The sequence below is a fragment of the Mobula birostris genome, chromosome 17, assembly GCF_030028105.1.
Source record: "Mobula birostris isolate sMobBir1 chromosome 17, sMobBir1.hap1, whole genome shotgun sequence".
NCBI lineage: Eukaryota > Metazoa > Chordata > Chondrichthyes > Myliobatiformes > Myliobatidae > Mobula > Mobula birostris.
Window position 1 is genome coordinate 41912309 of NC_092386.1, and position 22998 is coordinate 41935306.

Here is a 22998-nt window from a genome sequence, read left to right on the forward strand (position 1 = left end):
ACATGTCCTTTGGCCTTGGGGCATCCACCACTGCTTGAATATTCTCAGCACACTTGTGTAATCCTTTTGCGTCAATGGTGTGACCACAGTAAGTAAAGCTTGGTTTAAAGAATTCATACTTTGTAACGTGCCCTGAGCCCATAATCTTCTAATCTTTAACATTCTCTTGAGATTTTGGAGATGTTCCTTGTCATCCTTAGTGGTAGCAATGATGTCATCCAGGTAACAGCGAGAATCAGGGCAGCCTTGCAACGCCTGGTCCACAGCTTTCTGCCAGAGTGGAGTTATAGATGCTATTCCAAATAAGTAAGCCGATTATAGCAAAACGCTTTTTGTGAGTGTTTGTGGTGAGAAACACGTTGGATTCCTCTTCCATCTCCATCTGTAGGTAGGGCCACTTAGCTGAAGTGTTTCATCCAGAAAGGTTTGTAAAAATATCCTCTACCCCAAGCAGAGGGTATTGATCACCGCACATCCTGACAGACCCATCCTTCTTGGCTACTGGTACCACTCGCATTACCCATAGGCTCCACTCAACCTTGGCAAGAATTCCTTCAGCCTCCATGCAATAAAGCTCACTGGCTTTTTTTTTTAAAAATCACAGGTGGTACAAGGAACCAGAAAGGCTTTGTAAAACTTAGGTGTGGCAGTTTAGTAACTTTGAGATGCCATTCAAACTCATTTAGTGTAATGACTGATATAGCCAAGCCAGACTCCAATTCCATTTTAATTAATTTGCATTGACTTCTGGTGTAAGCATATTGCATATCTCCTATTTGTTTTCCCATTACAAGTTTCAAGGCTACCCAGTCCGATGTCATTCTCAGAGTTTTCATCAACGGCAGGCAGATTGGTACTCCTTTTGAAACTGCAACTTGATTTTTTATCTTTTTCTCTTCCCTGTGCAGTCCATTTGTTTTTGTCTGCCCAAAAGGTCTTTGTATAGTTTCCTACATTGATGCATTTTCTGCAAGTTTTGCCTTTAAATCTGCATTGGTCTGGTGTATGCGAGCCCCTGCCACAATATCAGCAAAGCTCATTTCAGCTGGTTCAATTGGAGCAGTTAAACTTCTAAGCAAACTGTATGCCTTTAAACCCAATGCACTTAGCAAAACCAGTACTTGTTTCTCATTTTTGCAGCTTCAAGATGGCGCTGCTTACGGCGGCTGTGTTGTGAACTCCGTTCCAAATCTACAGTATATTACTAATTTCTACGATTTTCTTAGCATTTTCTGTTCAAGTAGGTGATAGTCACATCAGATACGATAGACTGACCCTCCTGAATATCGGAAAGACGGCATTTACCCACTACACTTGGATCCCCTGCTTGCACGATCCATGGGAGACTCATCTCTTACACTGCCACTACCTTGGGAGAAGCGCTGGAGGCGAGGGAGGAAGGCCAGTGTCCAGGTGAGGCTGCAATGGCATGCAAATCGGCTGCCCCTCCCCAGCATACTTGTTCAATCCTGGATTACAAGCTTTGTGAACTGAGAGCCAGAATCTCCCATCAGGGAGAAACAAAGGAATGCAACGTTTTGTGCTTCATGGAGACCTGGCTGATGGAGGAGATACCGAATCGTGCCATCGAGCCCTCTGGGTTCTCCCTGTTCCAGGCAGACAGGTTGATAAACCTCACTGGGAAGAGTAAAGGAGGAGGGTTATGCTTCATGGTCAACAATGCTTGGTGCGACCCCCAGAATGTGCATGCCCTTAATTGCTTTTGTTCCCCAGACCTGGAATACCTGGTGCTGCTGTGCAGACCCCAATGGCTGCCTAGGGAGTTCACGGCTGTTATCATCACAGCGGTGTACATTCCACTGCAGGCTGATACTGACCTGGCTCTCAAGGGACTGTACGAGACCATCAACACGCTGGAGACTGCACACCCAAAGGCTGCCTTCATCGTCATCGGTGACGTTAATTGAGCATCGCTGACTGAAGTCTCTCCAAAGTTTTGTCAGCACATCCAGGTGAACACTCGTGGAGATAACACACTTGACCACTGTTACACTCCTTTCCGCAACGCTTACAAAGCTCTCCTTCGCCCTTCTTTTGGAAAATCAGATCACTCTTCAATCCTGCTTTTGCCGACTTACAGGCAGAAGCTGAAACAAGAGGTGGCCATAGTTAAAACCATCCACCGCTGGTCCGAGCAATCAGCCTCCATGCTGCAGGACTGCTTCGATGACATTGACTAGAACGTCTTCCATGATAAGGGTGTTTCTGAGTCACGTGCTTCATCCAGAAGTGCATTGACGATGCTGTCCCCCAGAAGTCGGTCAGGGTCTTCCCGAACCAGAAACTCTGGATCAGTAGTTCCGTGCGAGCAGCACTTACATCGCTGGAGATCAACTGGAGCTCAAGAAAAGCAGCTATGATCTGCGCAAAGCTATCAAGGCTACAAAACAATACAGGGAGAAAACTGAGTTAAGATTCACAACGAATAGTACACGTGACTTGTGGTGAGGGCTGCATACCATCGCAGACTTCAAAGCCAAACACGTGGTGCCGCCAACATCACGGCCTCTCTCCCAGATAAACTCAATGGCTTTTATGTTCAGTTCGATGTCGCTAACTCTGAGCCTCTGAGGAAAGCCTCCGCTACAACCTGCAACCTGGTCATCTCTGAGGGTGAGGTACACAGATGTTTCCAACGAGTGGACAGTCGCAAGGCTGCAGGACCAGACGGCATCCCAGGGCGAGTACTCAGGATGAGCGCAGCACAACTGGCAGGTGTGTTTACTGACATTTTTAATTTCTCTCTCTCCCAGCATAGAGTGCCCTCCTGCTTAAAATTATCCACCATTGTCCCTGTACCAAAAAAGACCAAGGTAACATGCCTGAACGACTGGCGTCCTGTCACACTCACCTCAATAATAAGCAAATGCTTTGAGAGGCTGGTCAGCTTGCAACCACCCAAACTGGACCCCATACAACCGATAGACAGATGACGCAATAGCCACTGCTCTACATACCGTCCTTACATATCTGGAGAAGAACGATGCTTATGTGAGAATGCTGTTCTTGATCTACTGTTCAGCGTTGAATACCATAGTTCCATCCAGGCTCGACAAGAAGCTCAGAGACCTTGGCCTTGACCCTGCCTTGTGCAGCTGTATCGTGGACTTCCTGTCAGATCGCCAGCAGGTGGCAAAAGTGGACTCCCTTATCTCCACCCCTCTGACTTTCAAAACAGGAGCCCCTAAGTCCCCTCCTTTACTCCCTGTATACCCATGTCTGTGTCGCCACCCACAGCTCTAATCTGTTAGTTAAATTTGCTGATGACATTACATTGATTGGCTTAATCTCAAACAATAATGAGGTGGCCTGCAGGGAAGAAGTCATCTCTCTGACATAGTGGTGTCAAGAAAACAACCTCTCCCACAATGTCGCAAAAAGAAAGGAGCTGGTTGTGGATTACAGGAGGAATGGAGACGGGTTAATCCCGATTGACATCAATGGATCTGGGGTTGAGAGGGCTTTAGTTCCTCGGCATCTGCATCACTGAGGACCTCACATGGTCCAGCTGTGTGGTGAAAAAGGTACAACAGCACCTCTTTCACCTCAGACGGTTGAGCAAATTTGGTATGCACCCCCAAATCCTAAGAACTTTCTACAGGGGCACAATTGAGAGCATCCTGACTGGCTGTATCACTGCCTGGTATGGGGACTGTACCTCCCTTAATCGCAGGGCTCTGCAGAGAGTGGTACAGAGAGCCCAGCATATCTGTAGTTGTGAACTTCCCACTATTCAGGACATTTACAAGGACAGGTGCACAAAAAGGGCCCATAGGATTATTAGGGACCAGAGTCACTCCAACCACTATCTATTCCAGCTGCTACCATCCGGGAAATGGTACCACAGCATAAAAGCCAGGACCAGCAGGCTCCGGGACAGCTTCTTCCACAAGGCTATTAGACTGATTAACTCATGCTGATTTGAGTGTACTCTATATTACATTGTCTGGTCTGTTTATTATAAATTACTATAATTACACATTGCACATTCAGGCAGAGACGTAACGTAAAGATTTTTAATCATGTATGTGAAGGATGTAAGAAATAAAGTCAATTCAATTCAAGATGGCTATTCCATTTGCTTCAAAATACAACTCAATTTGCTCAGTACACGTGAGCCAGTCATCTCTTGTGCAATAAAGCACATCTGTCTCTCCAATGTAGCCAAACATTTCTGTTCTTTTTAAAATTTATTATCACCCAATACTCTTTATAAACCCGTTAATTTGTGTGTTTTCTGCCACTCTTTTTTAACTCGCATCTTGTATCCTCCTGAAGCACCTGATGAGCTGTTTTTTCACTCAACTGTTACTCGCTGTGTTTTTTTTAAAAAACTCGAACGTCTTGCTACACTTCAGTAGATACATAGTCATCTCGGGTTCATTTAAAAAGTCCTCATCACCACTGTTATATTTTGTAACTCCAAAGCATAAAACTAATTTCAAGAAAAACACAGAGCTGGCTAGGAGATAACTTGTTTATGTTCGTTTTTACTTTATAGTGGGATGCACACGTGTAACATAGTAGCGCCATGACGCATGCAATTCATATATTTTTTGCATACAATTCATCAGGAATTATTTAACCAAATAAAGAATGCTTACTCAAACAATATATTTACACTATTGCCCAAATATTACTGAAATATTAAATACACAGTACTGCCTGTCCATAAACAATCTTTAATCCCTATCAATACATCACCTCCAATCTCATAAGCCATAATAAGGACAATTTTTCTGGTGCCTTGAAAATCTAAATGCTTTGCTTCCGTACGCTCTCCCATACCTTAAAAGGTAAACTAAACGTTAAATAAGATTCCCTTAATTCTCCCCAATTATAGTGATTTTACAAGTAAAATCAACTTGAAACCAAACTTTTTTTCCGCACACTCATACAGCACTATAGTACAGAAAGAGGCCCTTCAGCTCATAAAGTCCATGCCAAAAAAAATTCCGCCTTATCCCATTGACCCACACCTGCACCATAGCCACCCATGCAACTATCCAAATTACTCTTCAATGCTGTAATCAAATCCACACTCACCTCTTCCCTCTGGCAGTTAATTTCACACTCGCAACACCCCGAGTAAAGTTCCCTTCAAATATTTCATATTTCAGCCTTAACCTATGACCTCTAGTTCTAGTCTTGCCCTACCTCAGTGGAAAAACCTGTTTACCCTTACCCATACCTCTATCAAATCTGCCCTCATTCTCCTATGCCCCAGGGAATAAAGTCGTACCTACTCAATCCTTCTGTACACTCTCCCGTATCTTAAAAGATAAACCAAACATTAAAGAAGATTCCTTTAATTCTCCCAATTATAGTGATTTTATAAGTAAAATCAACTTGAAACCAAACTTCTTTCCCTCGAGAATCATAGAGCACAATAGCACAAGTCCCAGCAACATCCTTATGAATTTTATTCTTCCAATTTCATTGCTACATTTCCAAATTTGGCATCCCCAATGTCTTATACAACTTCAACATAACATTCCAAATCTTTTACTTAATACTCTGATTTATGAAGGAGAATGTGCCAAAAAATCTCTTTAAGGTCCTACCTGTTGCACCACTTTCAAGGAATCATGGATCTATATTGTCAGATCTTTGTTCTAGCACGCTCCTCAGCATCACTGTGTATGCCCCACTCTGGTTTGTCCACACAAGTGCAATACCACACATTTGTCTGCATTAAATACCATTTGATATTTTTCAGACCATTTTTTCCAGCTGCTCCAGATCCCACAAGCTTTGATAACCTTTCTCACCGTCCACTCTTGGTATCATTTGCAAATTTGCTGATCCAGTTTACCATGCTATCATCAAAATCATTAACGTAAATGGCAAACAACAATGGGCCAATACTGATCCGTGCTGCACACCACTAGCCACAGACGACCTGCCAGTGAGACAACCATCTACAACTATCTCTGGCTTCTCCTGCCCAGCCAATGTTGAATCCGATTTACTACCTCATCTTGAATGCCAAGTGAGTGAACCTACTGGACTCAAATGCCTTGCTAAAGTCCATGTGGAAAACATCCACAGCCTTGTCTTCATCAATTTTCCTGGTAACCTCCTTGAAAAACTCTAAGATTGGCTAGACATGATCTACCATACACAAAGCCATATTGTCTATCGTTTATCAGTCCCTATATACCCAAATACTTGTATATCCAGTCGCTTAGAATTCCATCCATTAACTAACCCATTACCAATGTCTGGCTCAACGGCCCATAATTTACTGTCTTATTCTTGGAGCCCTTCTTGAACAATCGAACATTAGCCAACCTTCAGTCCCCCAGCACTTCACCCATGGCTAATAATGTTTCAAATACCCCTGCCACAGCCCCTGCAATTTCTGAACTCACCGCCCACAAGATCCAAGGGGACACAATGGTAGACCCTGGGAACTTATTCCACCACCCCTCAATTTTCCTCAAAACAGCAAGCACTTCCTCTTTCTGTGATCTGGATACAGTCCATGACTTCACTACTGTTTTGCCTCAGTTTTATAGATTCTTGTGTCCATCTCTGGAGCAAATACAGATGCAAAAAAAAAATCTATTTAAGATCACCCCAACTCTTTCAGCTCCACACATAGATGACCACACTAACCTTCAAGTGGACTGGTATTGTCCCTTGCTATGCTTTTGTTCTGAATATATCTGTAGAAGCCCTTGGGATTCTCCTTCACCTCATCTTGGTAGAGTGACCTCACGCTTTCTTTCAGCCCTCCTGATTACCTTCCATGTTCTCTTGCACTTTTTATAGTCTTTAAGCACCTCATTTGTTCAGAACCCAATATAAAGTTTGGAAATTGAAAGATTATGTACAAATGGAATAGATAAATGGAAAAACAATTACTTTTTTTAAAAAACATACAATATTGAATTCTGATGGAATCACAGTTCACACATTTTAGAACCAGACATTACTGTCAGTAGTTAAGGTTTACTTCATTTAAAACTTCAGGAAGAAATCACATTTTCAGGTTTTTATGAAAATCTCCAAAGGTTTCTTTAGTTCATATTTCCCGTGGTGAAATGCTGCATCCCATGGTGCAACAGCTTTTGCCAATCCAAACTTTCGTGACAGCGCTCAAGTCAGAAGTAGCTTTTCGTTTCACAATTATAATGACAATGACCTCTCACATTTAATACTGTTACTTCCACAACCGAACTAAAAATTCTGGCACTTGTGTTTCTACTGATGTCAGAACATCAAAATCTATAGTTTACCAATCCATAGCTTCACTCTTTAGTACCACATAATTCAACAGGATCATTTTAAAATCCAACTAATTCTGCATAATTGAAACTGAAGCATATAGTAAGTCAGTAGCAATGACCAAAATGCATAATAACATTCTGCTATGATTGTCAATTTTTGTAATCTATACTTGTTTGCACTCTGTCCAACACTAAAACTACCATTAACTTTTTTCCACCAGCAATCCCTACGCCTTTTTTCATAGCTTCTCACAAAATAAATCTGCACCTCCATTCATCCTTTCCTTTATAATCAAGGCTACTCAATTCCTTTCTCATTTTGCCTAATTCTGCTAAAAGCAGTATTCTGGGATATTTGGTCCCAGCTTTCTGCAAACTAACCAGTCGTAAATCAAAACCAATTACCTGTACTATTATTTCACGTGAACTAAAACTAAATGGCGCTAGTGACAACTGGTGACATCTTGCAGACAGTTTACAAAACAACTCTTTTTCTGAACTGCGATTGAGTGCAGCTTGTAATTTCCCTTTTAAGAATGTATTTTTGGGCCAACTGAATGATCCAGTACTTCTGCAGTCTCCTGGGGGATTTGGCATGAGCGTAGCTAGAGCCGTGGCTGGAGGTGGCTGTGTCGATTCCTAATGGCAGAACATGAATCCACGGCCGGCTCCATTACTCCGCACCGAGCAAAGCACTGAGCAAGATTAAAAACTGAGGACGAGGGTGGAAAGAGAACAGGTATTCAGTGCCATCTGCCTGCATTTGACCAGTCTCCCTTTCGCTGCTGCTGGCAGAAGGTGCAGGAATCTTGGGTCCCATGCTGCAAGATGCCATCACTCGGCGGCTCTTGGCTGTGGTCTGATGTTTAATGTCCTCAGTGCTGAAAGCGCGTCACTATTTGCGCGATTTGATCGAGGCCCATCAGCGCGGAACTGGATCTACAGCTCTGGCCTGTAGCCATCAACAGACACAGAACTCAACTGAGTGGCTGTGGGCACGGCCATCGGTTCCTAGACCAGCTTCACTCGCCTCAACGGCTTGTGGCTGTTGACTCACTTTTGGGGACTCTGCGGTTTTGATGTTTAATATTCTGTATGTTATTTGTTTGCTCTTTATAGTTTGTGTGATTTGTTCTTTCTTTCGCACATTTGATGGTCTTGTGTAGGGTTTTTATTTAATCGGGTTCTAAGGCGCTTCTTTGTTTTGTGGCTGCCTGCAAGACGACGAATCTCAAGGTTGTATACTGTATACATAACTTTGATTATAAATGTATTTTGAACAGAAAATCTGCAACACAATGTATACCCGTTTAATGTGGAAAAGACCATACAAAAATAAATTGTGCTGCTTCCTTATTATCACAGTCAACTAACACTAATCACAGTTTATTGCATTATATTACGCAGCCATATGGATTTGAATTGCTTACATTTGCTTCAAATAAACCAAATGTCAGGAGGCAAAGTACAATTTAGTCGTTAATACACCCCATCAGTCAACTGAATATAATTAGTACTCACCCCATTTTTCCCATTCATTTGTAAGTGTCTACATTTTGAACTAAACAAGAAATAACAACTTCATGTGAATGAACTCAGGGAGTTACCAAAGCTGAATACCAGATCAAAATTAATTGATGAATTAATCAGATATCTAGGGATAATCAATAATCAAACTTGGCTTTAATCCCTTCATTCCATCAGTAAATCACCTAAATGACAACTCTGAATGTAACTTACATGAAAATAACACATTCCATTTTTAGGAACATTATTGGAAAACTTAGCAACAAGTACCTTCCAATTAGTGTTATTGACCACTGTATCACCACAGAAAATAGATGCAAGTACAACAGTGGAGCTTCCCATCTAGAACTAGGATGCTAGGAAATAAAGTACGGGTTTAGTCTCTCAACTATGGAAGGAGTTACCAGCAGTACAGGAAATGCAATAAATATTCACCTAACAAATTCCTGGGTTGGGAAGAATGCCACACAAGAATAAATGGTGCAGGCTAGACTGCTGAGAGATTGAAGGAGTGACGGATGATTTCACTGAAACACAGGTGTTAACAAGATTGATAGAGATAACATTTCCTCAGGCTGCAGATTCAACAACCAGGGATCACGAGGCCAAAATAAGGAGAAAATCGTGTAAAACTGAATTTTCTTCACCAAAAGTGCTTGTGGAAGTGGATCTTTGGAATTCTCTACAAATGACAGCTATGGCAACTCTATGTCTAAATATACTCAAGTCAGATATTGGTTTTATTTATATGTTAGGGAAAAATCAAACAATGTGAGGGTTGGTCTAGAAAATTAACTAGAAGATGAACCACAAGCCCAAGTTATGAATGAAATTCTAATGAACTCTCTCAAATAAAAGATTATTTATTTAGTGCAACATCGTACCTTGCATGTGTATTTTATTAAGGAGGTACAGAAGCCTGAAGGCACAAACTCAACAATTCAGGAACAACTTCTTCCCCTCTGCCATCTGAATGGGCATTAAACCCATGAACACTAGCTCACTACATTTTTATTTCAATTTTTGCATGACATATTTAACATATACGTGTTAAATATATCAAAATGGAATTAAAAATATAGTGAGGTTCTGTTCATGGGTTCAATGTCCATTCAGAATTTGGATGGCATATATTCACGGTAATTCAGTTTTTTCTATATGCATTGCATTGTACTGCTCCCACAAAGACAACAAATTTCATATTCCTTTGAAAAGGCACGGAACTGGAACCTTGCTGAGCTTACAAACATGCAGGCTCTAGGTGACGTGGGTTAGTAATGAATTTTCATGGAAATCTTGAGCAACATGCAGAGTGCTGGAGGAACTTAGCAAGTCAGGCAGCATCTAATGCAGGGGAATAAACAGTCGATGTCTTGGGCCAAGACCCTTCGTTAGGACGGGAAAAGGGGGAAGAAGCCAGAAGCTGGGCGAATTAGAGGAATTTATCTGCCCATTGGAAGTGTGCTTAATCTTGCACCAAAACTTGAGCAAAATTCCCTAAGAAATGATGAAACTGTCCATTTAAACCATTTCTCCAATGTTTGCCATAACTCTGAAACACATGTAGAACTGTTTTGTAAAAGAATACAGGTAATTAAGGAAGCGCTTTCTTTAAACTATCAACAGCACATTTCAGAGAAAACTACCAGGCTTAAAGAGGAGCACAACCAATAAAATTGTATAATACTAAAGTGCAAAACATGTGACTTGTGATGGAGAAATACTAACGTAGCAAAATTATTTGAAAACTACAAACATAAAAAGAGCAAGTCATGGAACAAAAGGCAGCCATCTGGCCTAACTAGTTCTATGCTGGGTCCCTGTAGAGGAACACCGTCAGCCCCATACCTCTATTTCCATTTGCCCGCAAGTTTTTTTGCCTTTAAGTGTCCATTCACTTTACCATTAAAATCATTTATCCGGCTAGGTACGATGTCCTCTGGAAGAACCAGAGAACAAGGTTTCTGCTCCTAAACAAGTGTAACGCTATCTTTTTGGAAAGAAAATGCCTCCTGACCAAACTAGTTAGTGCTAACAGTCCAAGAAATTGACAACTTCTTGTCCTGCATTATACCTCGTCAAACACTGATCATCACTCACAACACGCTGGAGGAACTCAGCAGGTCGCGTCCGTGGAAACGATGAGCATGCTCAGCATGCTGCCTGACCTGCTGAGTTCCTCCAGCATGTTGTGAGTGTTGCTTTGATCCCAGCATCTGCAGATTATTTTGTGTTTACTGATCATCACTCTCTTTCCAAAGTTTTTTTAAGATTTTATTTAGCGATACAGCACGGAACAGAGCCTTCTGGCCCATGGAGCCACAGAGCCCGGTGAAAACCCTATCTCACCCTAGCCTAATCATGGGACAATTTACAATGACCAGTTAACCTACTAACCAGTACTTCTTTGGACTGTGGGAGGAAACCAGAACACCCAGAGAAAACCCACACATTTCACAGGGAGGACATACAAACTCCTTACAGAGAACACTGGAACTGAACCCCTAACACTGACGTCTGGAGCTTTAATTGCATCACGCTAACCATTTTAGACCCTACTTTCTAAAATGTCATCTGTAGATCCTGAAGGTTCTGAGAAAGAGGACCTCACTGCTACTCGCTTCACATATTTTACCAGACTGAACCAGATTCACTTTACTCTGGACAGCAAAAGACACTGAAAGGTGCTTGCTGGCAATTACACACTACAATGCAGCAGATGGCAATAACCCACAGGCTAGCCAAACACTTACGCAGTAAAGTAAATATACATTCCACATTTGGAAGATCAATGTACTTATCAAGAGTTTCATGACCAACTTTCCACCCTGCACATTCCCAAGGAATATGGCCCTAATGACGTCACTGGCAATCAATGGAACTGTCAGCACAGGTGACTACGACCAAAGTGAATCTCACCAAAACCACACCAACTTAAGTGTAAATGGCTTCCTGGGCTTATTTTCAAACAAAGAGCTTATGTGCAATAGTTCTTAATTTTATATAATTTTATTTAGAGATACAGCATGGAACAGGCACTTCTGGCCCAAGGAGCCGCCCTTCCCAGCAACCCACCTTTTTAACATTAGCCTAATCAAAGTTTGAAGCTCAAAGTTAATTTATTATCGAAGTACATGTGCATCACCATATACAACCCTGAGATTCAGTTTCTTGTGGGCGAACTCAACAAATCCAATAACCATAATAGAAACAATGAAAGACTGCACCCAACAGGACAGACAACCAGTGTGCAAAAGACAACAAACTGCAAATACAAGAGAGAAAAAAGATAAGCAATAACTATCAAGAACATGAGATGAAGGGTCCTTGAAAGTGATTCCATAGGTTATGGGAACAGTTCAGTGATGGGGCGAATAATGTTAGACCATAAGACATAGGAGCAGAATTGACCCATCGAGTCTGCTCTGCCATTCAATCATGGCTGATCCTTTTTTCTATCTCTTCCTCAACCCCAGTTCCCGGTCTTCTCCCCATAACATTTGTCCAATTAAGAACCTATCAATCTCTGCCTTAAATACACCCAACGACCTGGCCTCCACAGCTGCATGTGAAAACAAATTCCACAAATTCACCACCTTTTGGCTAAAGAAATTTCTCTGCATCTCTTTTTTGAAAGGGAGCCTCTCTATCCTGAAGCTATGCCCCTTGTCCTAGACTCTCCCACCATGGGAAACATCTTTCCACATTTACTCTGTCTAGGCCTTTCAACATTCAAAAGGTTTCAATGAGATTCCCCCTCATCCTTTTGAATTCCAGCTAGTACAGACCCACAGCCATCAAACGTTCCTTGTATGATAACCTTTTCATTCTGGAATCATCCATGTGAACCTCCTCTGGACCCTTCCCAATGCCAGCACATCTTTTCTAAGATAAGGGGCCCAAAACTGTTCACAATACTCAAGGTGAGGCTTCACCAGTGTCTTATAAAGCCTCAACATCACATCCTTGTTTTTATATTCCAGACCTCTTGAAATGAATGCTAACATTGCATTTGCCTTCCTCACCACCGACTCAACCTGCAAGTTAACCTTCAGGGTGTTCTGCACAAGGAATCCCAAGTCCCTCTGCATCTCAGGTTCCTGGATTTTCTACCCATTTAGAAAATAGTCTTATTTCTTCTTCCAAAGTGCATGACCATGCATTCTCCAACATTGTATTTCATTTGCCATTTTCCTAATCTGTCTAAGTCCTTCTGCATCCTACCTGTTTTCTCAACACTACCTGCCCCTCCACCAATCTTCATATCATCTGCAAACTTGGCAACAAAGCCATCTATTCCATCATCTAAATCATTCACATACGGCTTAAAAAGAAGTGGTCCCAGCACCGATCCCTGCGGAACACCACTAGTCACTGGTAGCCAAGCAGAAAAGGATCCTTTTATTCCCACTCCCTGCCTCCTACCAATCTGCCAATGCTCTAACCATGTTAGTAACTTTCCAGTAATACCATGGGCTCTTAACTTGGTAAGCAGCCTTGTGTGCAGCACCTTGTCAAAGGCCTTCTGAAAGTCCAAATATACAACATCCACTGCATCCCCTTTATCTATCCTACTTGTAATCTCCTCAAAGGATTCCAACAGGTTCATCAGGCAGGATTTTTCCTGAAGGAAACCATACTGACTTTGTACCATCTTATCCTGTGTCACCAAGTACTCCATCACCTCATCCTTAACAATTGACTCTAACATTTTCACAACCACTGAGGTCAGGTTAACTGGTCTATAATTTCCTTTCTGCTGCCTTCCTCCTTTCTTAAAGGGTGGAGTAACATTTGCAATTTTTCAGTCCTCTGGCACCATGCCAGAGTCCAATGATTTTTGAAAGATCATTTCTAATGCCACCAAAATCTCTAACACTACCTCTTTCAGAACCCCAAGGCGCAGTTCCTCTGGACTGGATGACGTATGTACCTTTAGGTCTTTCAGCACCTTCTTTCTTGTAACAGTAACTGCACCCACTTCTCTTCCGTCACATGCTACAACAGCAGGCATACAGCTAGTGTCTTCCACAGTGAAAACTGACGCAAAATACTCATTTAGTTTATCAGTCATCTCCTTGTCCCCCGTTATTATTTCTCCTGCCTCATTTTCTAGCGGTCCTATATCCACTCTCATTTCTTTTATTTTTAACATACTTGGAAAAAACTTCTACTGTCCACTTTGATATTATTTGCTAGCTTGCTTTCATATTTCATCTTTTCCCTTCTAATGATTTCTTTAGTTGCTCTCTGTAGGTTTTTAAAAACTTCTCAATCCCAAAAGTAGCTGGAGGAAATCCAGATGGTCACAGAGAGAACGTACACATTCCTTACGGACAGCTCCGGAATCAAGCTTTGAACTCAGGAATTCAAGGCATAAAACCGTCACGCTAACTGCTATGCTTCACGAGGTGGCACACAGCATGAGGTTAAAAAAAATCATTATTCTTCCCATCACAGAAATGCAAGTAGTGCAGATTTTACCTCAACAATAAATGTGTACTGCAAGTAAGTTAACATTTACAATGTCACTCAAATGTCTAGCAAGAATTCAACACCTAGGGTTACTGATCTGGCTGCCATGGCAAATTCCTATTGATCAATAACTCCCTGACACTTTATATATCAAAATAATCTTTAAAGAAATTCCATAAGCCACTGAAAACCTGGTTATGGTCCTTGTAGCATACCTTGACATTCTACTACTTCTACAAGCAAACCCTAGCACCTGTCACCTCTCTGGCCCCCAAATGCCAACTCTTTGGTCACACAGAGTGACTCCACCTTTCCATTTATGAATTCCTCACAGGAGTTTCGTCCACAAATATGGCAGTGAGGCAATTGCAGCTTACACATAATATGCCAGTAATTCCCCACGTCTTATCCTATTCTGCACCCACAGCACTACAGATAAAGATGCAAAGAAAGCTGTATGACACAGGAGCAGAATTAGGTCATCCAGCCTGTAGAGTCTGCTCCATCATTCCATCATGGCTGACTTATTACCCCTGTCAACCCCATTCTCCTGGCTTCTCCCCATAAGCTATCACCCTCCGTTTTAAATACACCCAATGATTTGGCCTCCACAGCTGTCTGGGCAAATGAATTCCGCAGATTCATCACATTACTCTTCATTTCTATTCGAAAGGGACATCTCTCTATCCCGAGGCTGTGCCCTCAGGTACTAGACTACCCGACTATAGGAAACAATCTGTCCACATCCACTCTACTTAGGCCTCTTTAAGACCATTTCACTAGTCAACAGATTTCAATGAGATTTCCCCCCACACCCATTTCCTAAACTCCAGTGAGTACATACCTGGAGCCATCAAACACTACTCACATGTTAACCCTTTCATTCCCAAAATCGTTCTCATGAACTTCCTCTGGACCTTCTCCAAGGCCAACACATTTTTTCTTAGATAAGGGGCCCAAAACTTCTCACAATACTCCAAATGAGGTCTGACCAATGTATTATAAAGCCTTAGTACTACATCGTTGCTTTAATGTTCAAGCCCTCACAAAATAAATGCATGGCATTTGTCTTCCTTACCATCAACATTAAATTCTGCAGCCAAATATCGACCTACATACTACAAGTGGCAATTTGCCACCTGAAGCCACATACTCCAGGTCAGTCATATGACCACGATTCCTGTTGGCAATAATAAATTCCTCACCAAGATTATTGCTGTATGCAGCATTTGAATTGAGAAAGCACATTTTCCTCTCTGAATTCACGAAAAGCAGCACAAGAGCAAAGCCTGTACAGGCAGAAAACCACAGTGATAAAGGCAGGATGGTAGATATTATCTGTGCACACAAGGTCCAGCATGGTAAGCAGATCCTGAAGCTTAATGCACGTGTGATTGAAAGCAGCTGGCTAATTTGATCCAAAGCTGGCTTGGTGATAGAACGTAGAGGGTACTGATAGAAAGATGCTTTTCAGATTGGAATTCTGTGGTCCGTGGTCTACTGCAAGGAACTGACCTGGGACCCTTGTTAGTATCAGACACAACAGGGTGATCAACCAGGTTTGAGTACATGAGATTCGGGATAAAATAGTAATGTAGATTACGAATTGATTAACAGATAGAAAATAAAAGGAATACAAGACACCCTTAGATTGTGATTAGTGGGGTACCTACAGAGCTAGGTCCGGAGTGTCCTACTCAAAGTTGCATGTGTGTTGTTCAAAGTACCCATTCACAGGAACAGGGTAAGGAAAGATGGGCTTGGTTATACCGAGAATACTGCATGCTACATAGTTGCTCAGCAAGTTAGTTTCCCTATGTAGTAGATATTCACTGCCTGGGCCAAGGGGCCTTGTATTTTCTTAAGCCACGCAGAGCTTTCTGAACACGGCAGCTGGGACTTCTAAAGAACAAAGCATTGCTTTTGCACAAGTTACATTTCCAACTAATATTCTTTTACCTTCTGGTTATGAACGGGAGCAAGACTTCACTGCTTAATATAACTGGCAAGCAGTAATCAGTTTGAAGTTTAAAAGGAAAACTTTGCAAACAAACACTATGCATATAACAGCCACACTGTCTACAGAATGCCAATTGCTGGCCATTGTCTGGTGTGTGCACCTCTTATTGCTGAAGAAGTGCATACAAGACAATGAGTTATTTTAATTTTGCTTATTTCAAAAAAGACACCGCTGGCTACGTTGTTTAGTTTAAGGATGCTTGCAAGCTTGTAGAGTAGGTTTCCATTATCACTTAGCATATCAATAACTGATCTGTTAACAAGTTGGAAAGGTTTGTGTATTCAATTAGTTAGCTTTGCAGCATTAATTATGAGTACCTGCAAACTGTGTCCGCAAGACATTTTTAGACTGTTTGTGTTAAAAGGTATCTGAAAAAATATCACATGTGTGAAGTGACAGAAAGACAGAATAAATTTAGAGAGCAGTCCATGCTTATTAGGAATGGCCCTGGAATATCGAGAACAATGACAGTAACATGGGGTGAATTAGAATCCATTCCTCTGCCTTTGATTTCTGTGATATAGAACTGATTCATCTGCAGTTCATTGCTATTCCTTTTTAGTTTATAGGAATTGTACCTGTGTTTTGGAAATACTTTGTGGTTTAGAAATGGTTTGTAATTTGGAAATCTTTTATGCGATAGAAACCTTTGGTGAATTTTTAATGCATTTTAAGAATATCATTTGAATTTAAACATGTATCATGGAAAATAAATGAACTACTTTGTTAGCTAGAATTATCTTCTCCTTGATAGTGAGAAGATTGTTGTTTTTTGCAGCTAAACTCTCCATGGAAGATTAACTAGTCTTTGCAGACTGGGTAGCTACTGTATAACCTCCATTTAGTGAGGGTACTTGATTTTTATTTATATCAGATTAGTCTTCAATTGTGTTTAGAACTCCGTAGTCAGCAATCCCAATGTCTTGCCCTCCCGGCCTTCCAAAGATCAGTACATGTAACTATTACACAAAGTAGACGTTTCCCCTCACCTTTTAAAACAGAGTCGCTAACCACAACAACATAAGCAAGAGTACACCATTTTGCTTAGAATCTGCTCTGACACACATTGAGATCTCAGATCCACTTTCCAGTACCTACCCCACTAATGTTCTGAAATTGATAAGTTCATGGTTGACTGAGATTCCATAGCCTCGGAGCAGAAACTTCCAAAGATTTCCAAAAAAACTCACTGCGAAGTTGTTCATCACAGACCTAAGCAGCCTATTTCTTATTCTGAAACTGTGACTCAAATTCAGAGACTTTCTCCCTTCATACAGCTCGTTATGACCCATAAGAATGCAAGTTTTAATGAGATGCTCTCATTTACCAAACACTACAGCGTACAAACCTAATCTGCCCAACTACTGTGAAATGGGGACACCTCTTTTTCCATTAGGGAGAGGGACAGCCTGTGGTATGTCAAATTACTGGGTGAATGAGTAATCTTCGGGGTACTGCAAGTCTGTGTCTTTACTGATGCTTGCTGCACACTTGAGTGCTCTGTGGAGGGTGCTGATGCTTTTTTTGCTGGTGGGGGCGATGAGGGAGTCATTGCTTTGCTGCTTACGTGTAGGAGGGTTGAGTTGGGGGAGCTTTGGGGTTCTAACATTTTACTGTCATTCTTTGGGGCACTCCTCTGCTTTTGTGGATGTTTGCAAAGAAAAAGAATTTCAGGATGTATATTGTATACATTTCTCTGACATTAAACATACCTATTGAAACCTATTGATCTTTCCTCACTGCTAAATTCCCTGCAGCCGATAGTTAGTCACAGGAATTTACACCAGCTACAGCCTTCCTTTGGAAAGGAGACAAAAACTTACATAGTATTCCAGGTGGAGCCTTCACCAAGACACTTCATAATGGTGGTATGGCATATTCACCCCAGTACTAGAATCTTCTCAGTCTAAAGTCAATGGAACTTTTGCTTTCTTAATTGTTTGCTGCGACCGGTCAATGGGGTGTTTTAATGGACACCAAACTGGCTTTGTGAAATGTGGGCGTTCAATTTCTCCATTCAAATACAGTTTTACTGTTTTGCAAACCACAATCATCTACATTATATTAATTCTGTCATGTTCTTCTCTAATTTCCTTAAAAGCTCCTAATGTCTTCGTCCCTACTCTTAATCTTAGATATTCGTAAATATGGAAACAGGCCCTTTCCAAAACTCATTCCTGTCGCCTCCTCCCCCCGAGCCCGGACGTGTTGTTACAATGAGAGAAGTTGGAAGCCTGCCGTGGACCATTTGCCTTCCCAATCCCCGCAGCCACTGCCTTCCTGTTTTAAATGAGGTTTTCCCCTTTTAAGGTGGGGTGGCACCTCTCACGTAGCTGTACCGAAAACTCCCATTTTGACCATTAACTGAAGGTCTGCTACGTTTGGGCTATAAAACAAATCCCTTTAGATACAACAGAGTAAGGTGAAACCCCAATCCGGTTTACTTTAAAGAAAAGCGACACCTTGCGTCTGGCTAAACGCCGGCGAACCTTGCTTCTTGCGTACTCAATCAACTGGCAGCTGAAACTTAATAAAATTCTAACCCCCAGGGCTCGGGCCAGTAATTGCAATAATCAGTTTGCAAAAGCACTCTCCGGATGCCCGTTCCCCTGTTACCTCCCGGCGTTCACAGAAATGCAAACAAGGCGATGTCGGGCCGGGTTTGTTTGGAGCGCATCGCGACCCAACACGGGGTGAACTGCTCTGACCCATTGCGTTCAGCCAGGACCGGGGCTTGGTCCCGACTCCTTAAACCCCCAAAACCTGTACTAGGGCCAGTAAACCAGTCGAGATCGAAATAAGAAAACAAAGTCCCAAATCCGTAATATCCTAAAATAACCCGTGACGACACACGGGGCCAATACTGGGGGACTGTTACTTTAGCAATATGTCAGGGTTTCACCTTGGGATGAACTTTGCTTCTTCGCCCAGTCTCTGCTGAAATTCGTCCCAGTCAGGCTCAACAACACTCAAAGCCTCGAAGTTAATCATCTCAGAAACTTCTTGAAAGCCTTCGGCGAACTCGCGGAAGTTGATGCAGCCGTCTCTGTTGGAGTCGAGCTTGTCGAAGATAGCGTCGACCTCAGACTCGCGTACTTGTAGCTCCAAGCAGACCGTAAAAAATTCATCATACTCGATGCGTCCGGAATTGTTCACATCGCAAGCGTGGAAGAGAGCGCGAAGTCTGTGCTCCTCTTCCATCCGGAAATGGAGCCACGAAAGTATGCACACACAACATGCAAAAAAAAGAGAAAATATTCAACCAGGCAAGCTCAGCTCAATCTCCCTCCTTCCTTTGCACGACCAGATAAAGACAATGACTCTCGAACTTGTAGTGCTGTATCTTTCATTCGTGTACAGTTTGTGCTTCAGTCACAGTGCAGTGGTCCGAACGGCAGTGTCCGGCGCCCACCCAGCTGCCCCCCGACCCCCTCCGCGAGGTGAAATGACTCGGCCATTCGGAGCCGCAGACGGTGCCTCAGAACTCGTTCAATCTGCCAGGTGTAAGGAGGAGCAGAGCTCCTCTTGACGTCAGCCACCCTGTCCCACCTAGCGGCATTGTTTAAAGAACTCCGTGTCCTTTACACCTAGTCACCGGAGAGGTGGCCAGGAAATCATCTGTGAGATAGACTGAAAAAAAGTTTACTCCCACCCTCCTTCCCGTGACTAAGCGTTTGGTCTACGTTGGCCTCAAAAGTTGCCCCAGTCGGCGAACGGAACTTTAGTAAACTCCGTCCGGAAATTGAATGAAAGAAAATACCGTTGGCAGACATTCCGTTGGTGTCCACCGGTGGAACACAAGCGTCAGAACTGATCGATTTGTTTCATTATTTGGGCTTTGAGTCCTTCTCATGGATTCAAAAGGAAGCCGAAATTCCCATTGTGCTCCTTCTGATTCTCAAGAGACTTTCATTCTTTCACGCCTGCTTCCCTAAGGACTTCCTCACGGACTTTCCGTTTTCCTTCTCCTACAACTTCAGTTTAAAATATATTTTCGCATAATCTTAATGATCACACTGTCGGTCTCTAGTAGAGACATTCCAAACCATTCCTTTTCTAAGATAATGAAGCTACCTTAGCGCTGTAGGCTACAAGATGATTTTTTTTAAATATTAAAAAAATCTTGACAGCTACCTCATCTATGTATCCATTTCTGATAGAAAGATTTGGGTCACATCCTAATTTCCTTTAGATTGTTCTTTTTGAAAATGTAATCGTGTTTACCTTTTCGAAATGACATTGACATAAGATTATTTAGAAAGGCGGTGAGCTCGGCATGGGACTGGCATCCCCATCCCATAAAAACCCAGAAATGCCAACAGAAGCTCCAAGGACCTCAACCTTGGGAGAGGGAGGATCTTGGAAGATGGGTTCACACCAGGGGATAATATGAAAGACTGGCCCAGGACTAAGGACAAGTTGTTGTCAGTAGCCTATGCCCTAGTAGGGGTGATGGACTTAAGAAATGGTGCAAAATAGAGGATAGTAGGCAAATGGAAGGGAAAACTGTGCTGAATTAATAACAGAAGAGTGGTGTAATGGCCCAACGCTGTCGTCTGTAGATTTTGAAGTAGTCCCTGGCATACCCAACTTCAAGTCTTTAGCTCAAAGTAAATCGATTATCAAAGTACATACATGTACCATATACAACCCTGAGATAGTCTTTCTTGTGGGCATACACAGTAAGTCCAAGAAACACAATAGAATCAATGAAAGATCACACCAGCAGAACAGGCAAACATAATCACAAGAGTTTCTGCAAATGCTGGAAATCCAAAGCAACACATACAAAATGCTGGAGGAACTCAGCAGGTCAGGCAGCATCCATGGAAACGAATAGTCAATGTTTCAGGCTGAGACTCTTCTTCAGCACTTGAAAGGAAGAGGGAAAATGCCAGAATAAAAAGGAAGTGGGGGGGGGAGGAGGAGGACTAGCTAGAAGATGGTAGGTGAAGCCAAGTGAGTGGAAAAGGTAAAGGGCTGGAGAAGAGGAATCTGATAGGAGAGGAGAGCGGTTCATGGGAGAAAGGGAAGCAGGAGGTGATAGACAGGTGAGGGAAGAGGCCAGAGTGGATAATAGAAGAAGAGGAAAGTGGAGGAAAAAAATACCAGAAGGAAAAATCAATGTTCATGCCATCAGGCTGGAGGCTACCAGATGGAATATGAGGTGAAGCTCCTCCATGCTGAGAGTGGCTTTATCATGGCAAAAGAGGAGGCCTTGGACTGACATATCTGAATGGGAAAGGGGATGGGAATTTAAATAGTTGGCCACCTGGAAATTCTGGGGTGGGGTGGAGGTGTTCAACAAAGCAGTCCCCCAATTTACATTCAGCTTCACCAGTTAGAGGAGGCCACATCGGGAGGAAAAGATACAGCAGATGACCCCAAAAGAATTGCAGATGAAGTATTGTCTCAGCTGTAAGGCACTGAATAAAGGAAATAGGCAGGTGCAGAAGTTTGGTTGCTGGTATGGGACAAATAACCAATGTGCAAAAGACAACAAAATGTACAATTAGAAAAGAACAAAAATAAATAATAATAATAAGTAAATAAGCAACATAGATCAAGAACATGACATGAAGAATTCTTGAAAGTGAGTCCATACTGTGTGGCTGAGTGAAGTTATCACCACTGGTTCAAGATCCTGATGGTTGAGGGGTAATGACTTTTCCTGACCCCGGTGGTGTAAATGCTAAGGTTCCTGTAACCTCTTCCTGATAGCAGTAGCGATACTAGTGAGTGTCCTTGATGACGGATATTGCTTTCCTGCAGCAGCGCTCTGTATAGATGCACTCAGTGGTGGGGAGTACTTTACTCGTGATGGACTGGGCTGTATCCACTACTTTTTGTAGAGTTTTCCTTTCAAGGGCATTGGTGTTTCCAGGCCATGATGCAACCGGTCAATATACTCTCCACCACACATCTAGAGAAGTTTGTCAAAGTTTTTGTCATGGTCCGGTCCGTGAAGTCCGCATTCCAGTTCACGGTCCGGTCTGTGGACTGAGGACTCCAGGTCTTCCAGCTGTCCCTTGTTTGGTTGAGCTAATCATAGGCACCTGATTCCCATCTTGGGGCTTGGAATATAAGTGGCCTTGGGGTTGAGTGTAGGCAGTTGGTTTGTCTTGTCAGTCCCCCTTGGAGCAACCTGCTGATGGAAGGCTAGTGAAACCATTTGTAATCTCTCGGCCTGGTTGGAGGACCACTGCTTCATGGAGCCTTGTTGCTACTTGTTGGAGTAGTCTTTGTGGTATGGATTTGGCTGTTTCCTGGGCTAGCTGAGTGGCCATCAGCCATTCTGAGCTAGGTAGGGATCCAACTGTTTCTGTAACCAGTGGAGGTTGCTGGCTGTAACTGTGACTTGGAACAACCTTGGAGCAGAGCTGAAACTGTCTGTTGTTCTTTGGTGTTTGTCTCTTGTCCTTACCTCTGTGGGGTAAGTCAGGCTGTTTTGCTGTTGCCCTGCTGGGGGATCTGTCTTGTCATGTCTTTGCCTCTGTTGGATAAGTCCAGCTGTTCTGCTATTACCTAATGGATGGTTCTGTCCCACCTTTGTGTGGAGAAGTTGAGTCCTGGCTTGTCTAAGTATAGTCACAGCTCTGTATCTATGTACTGTCCTGTCTCATGTTGGTGTTGTGTTAATGATGAGTCCTGGCTTTTTGAAGAACAAGTCCTGGCTCTATGTTGATGTTTAGTTCCAATTTGGTGTCTCTGCTCCAGCCT

The 22998-nt window shown here is 42.6% G+C and overlaps 1 protein-coding gene across 1 annotated transcript in view; it reads right to left on the reverse strand.

The window, feature by feature from the left end:
- Nucleotides 1-19858, reverse strand: part of rasef (RAS and EF-hand domain containing) — a 73558-nt gene extending 53700 nt beyond the window's left edge. Inside the window, exon 1 of the mRNA XM_072281576.1 lies at nt 19181-19858. Coding sequence (XP_072137677.1) covers nt 19181-19479 — 299 coding nt within the window. The 5' untranslated portion in view covers nt 19480-19858. The remainder of the gene's footprint in view (nt 1-19180) is intronic.
- Nucleotides 19859-22998: the final 3140 nt, after the last annotated feature.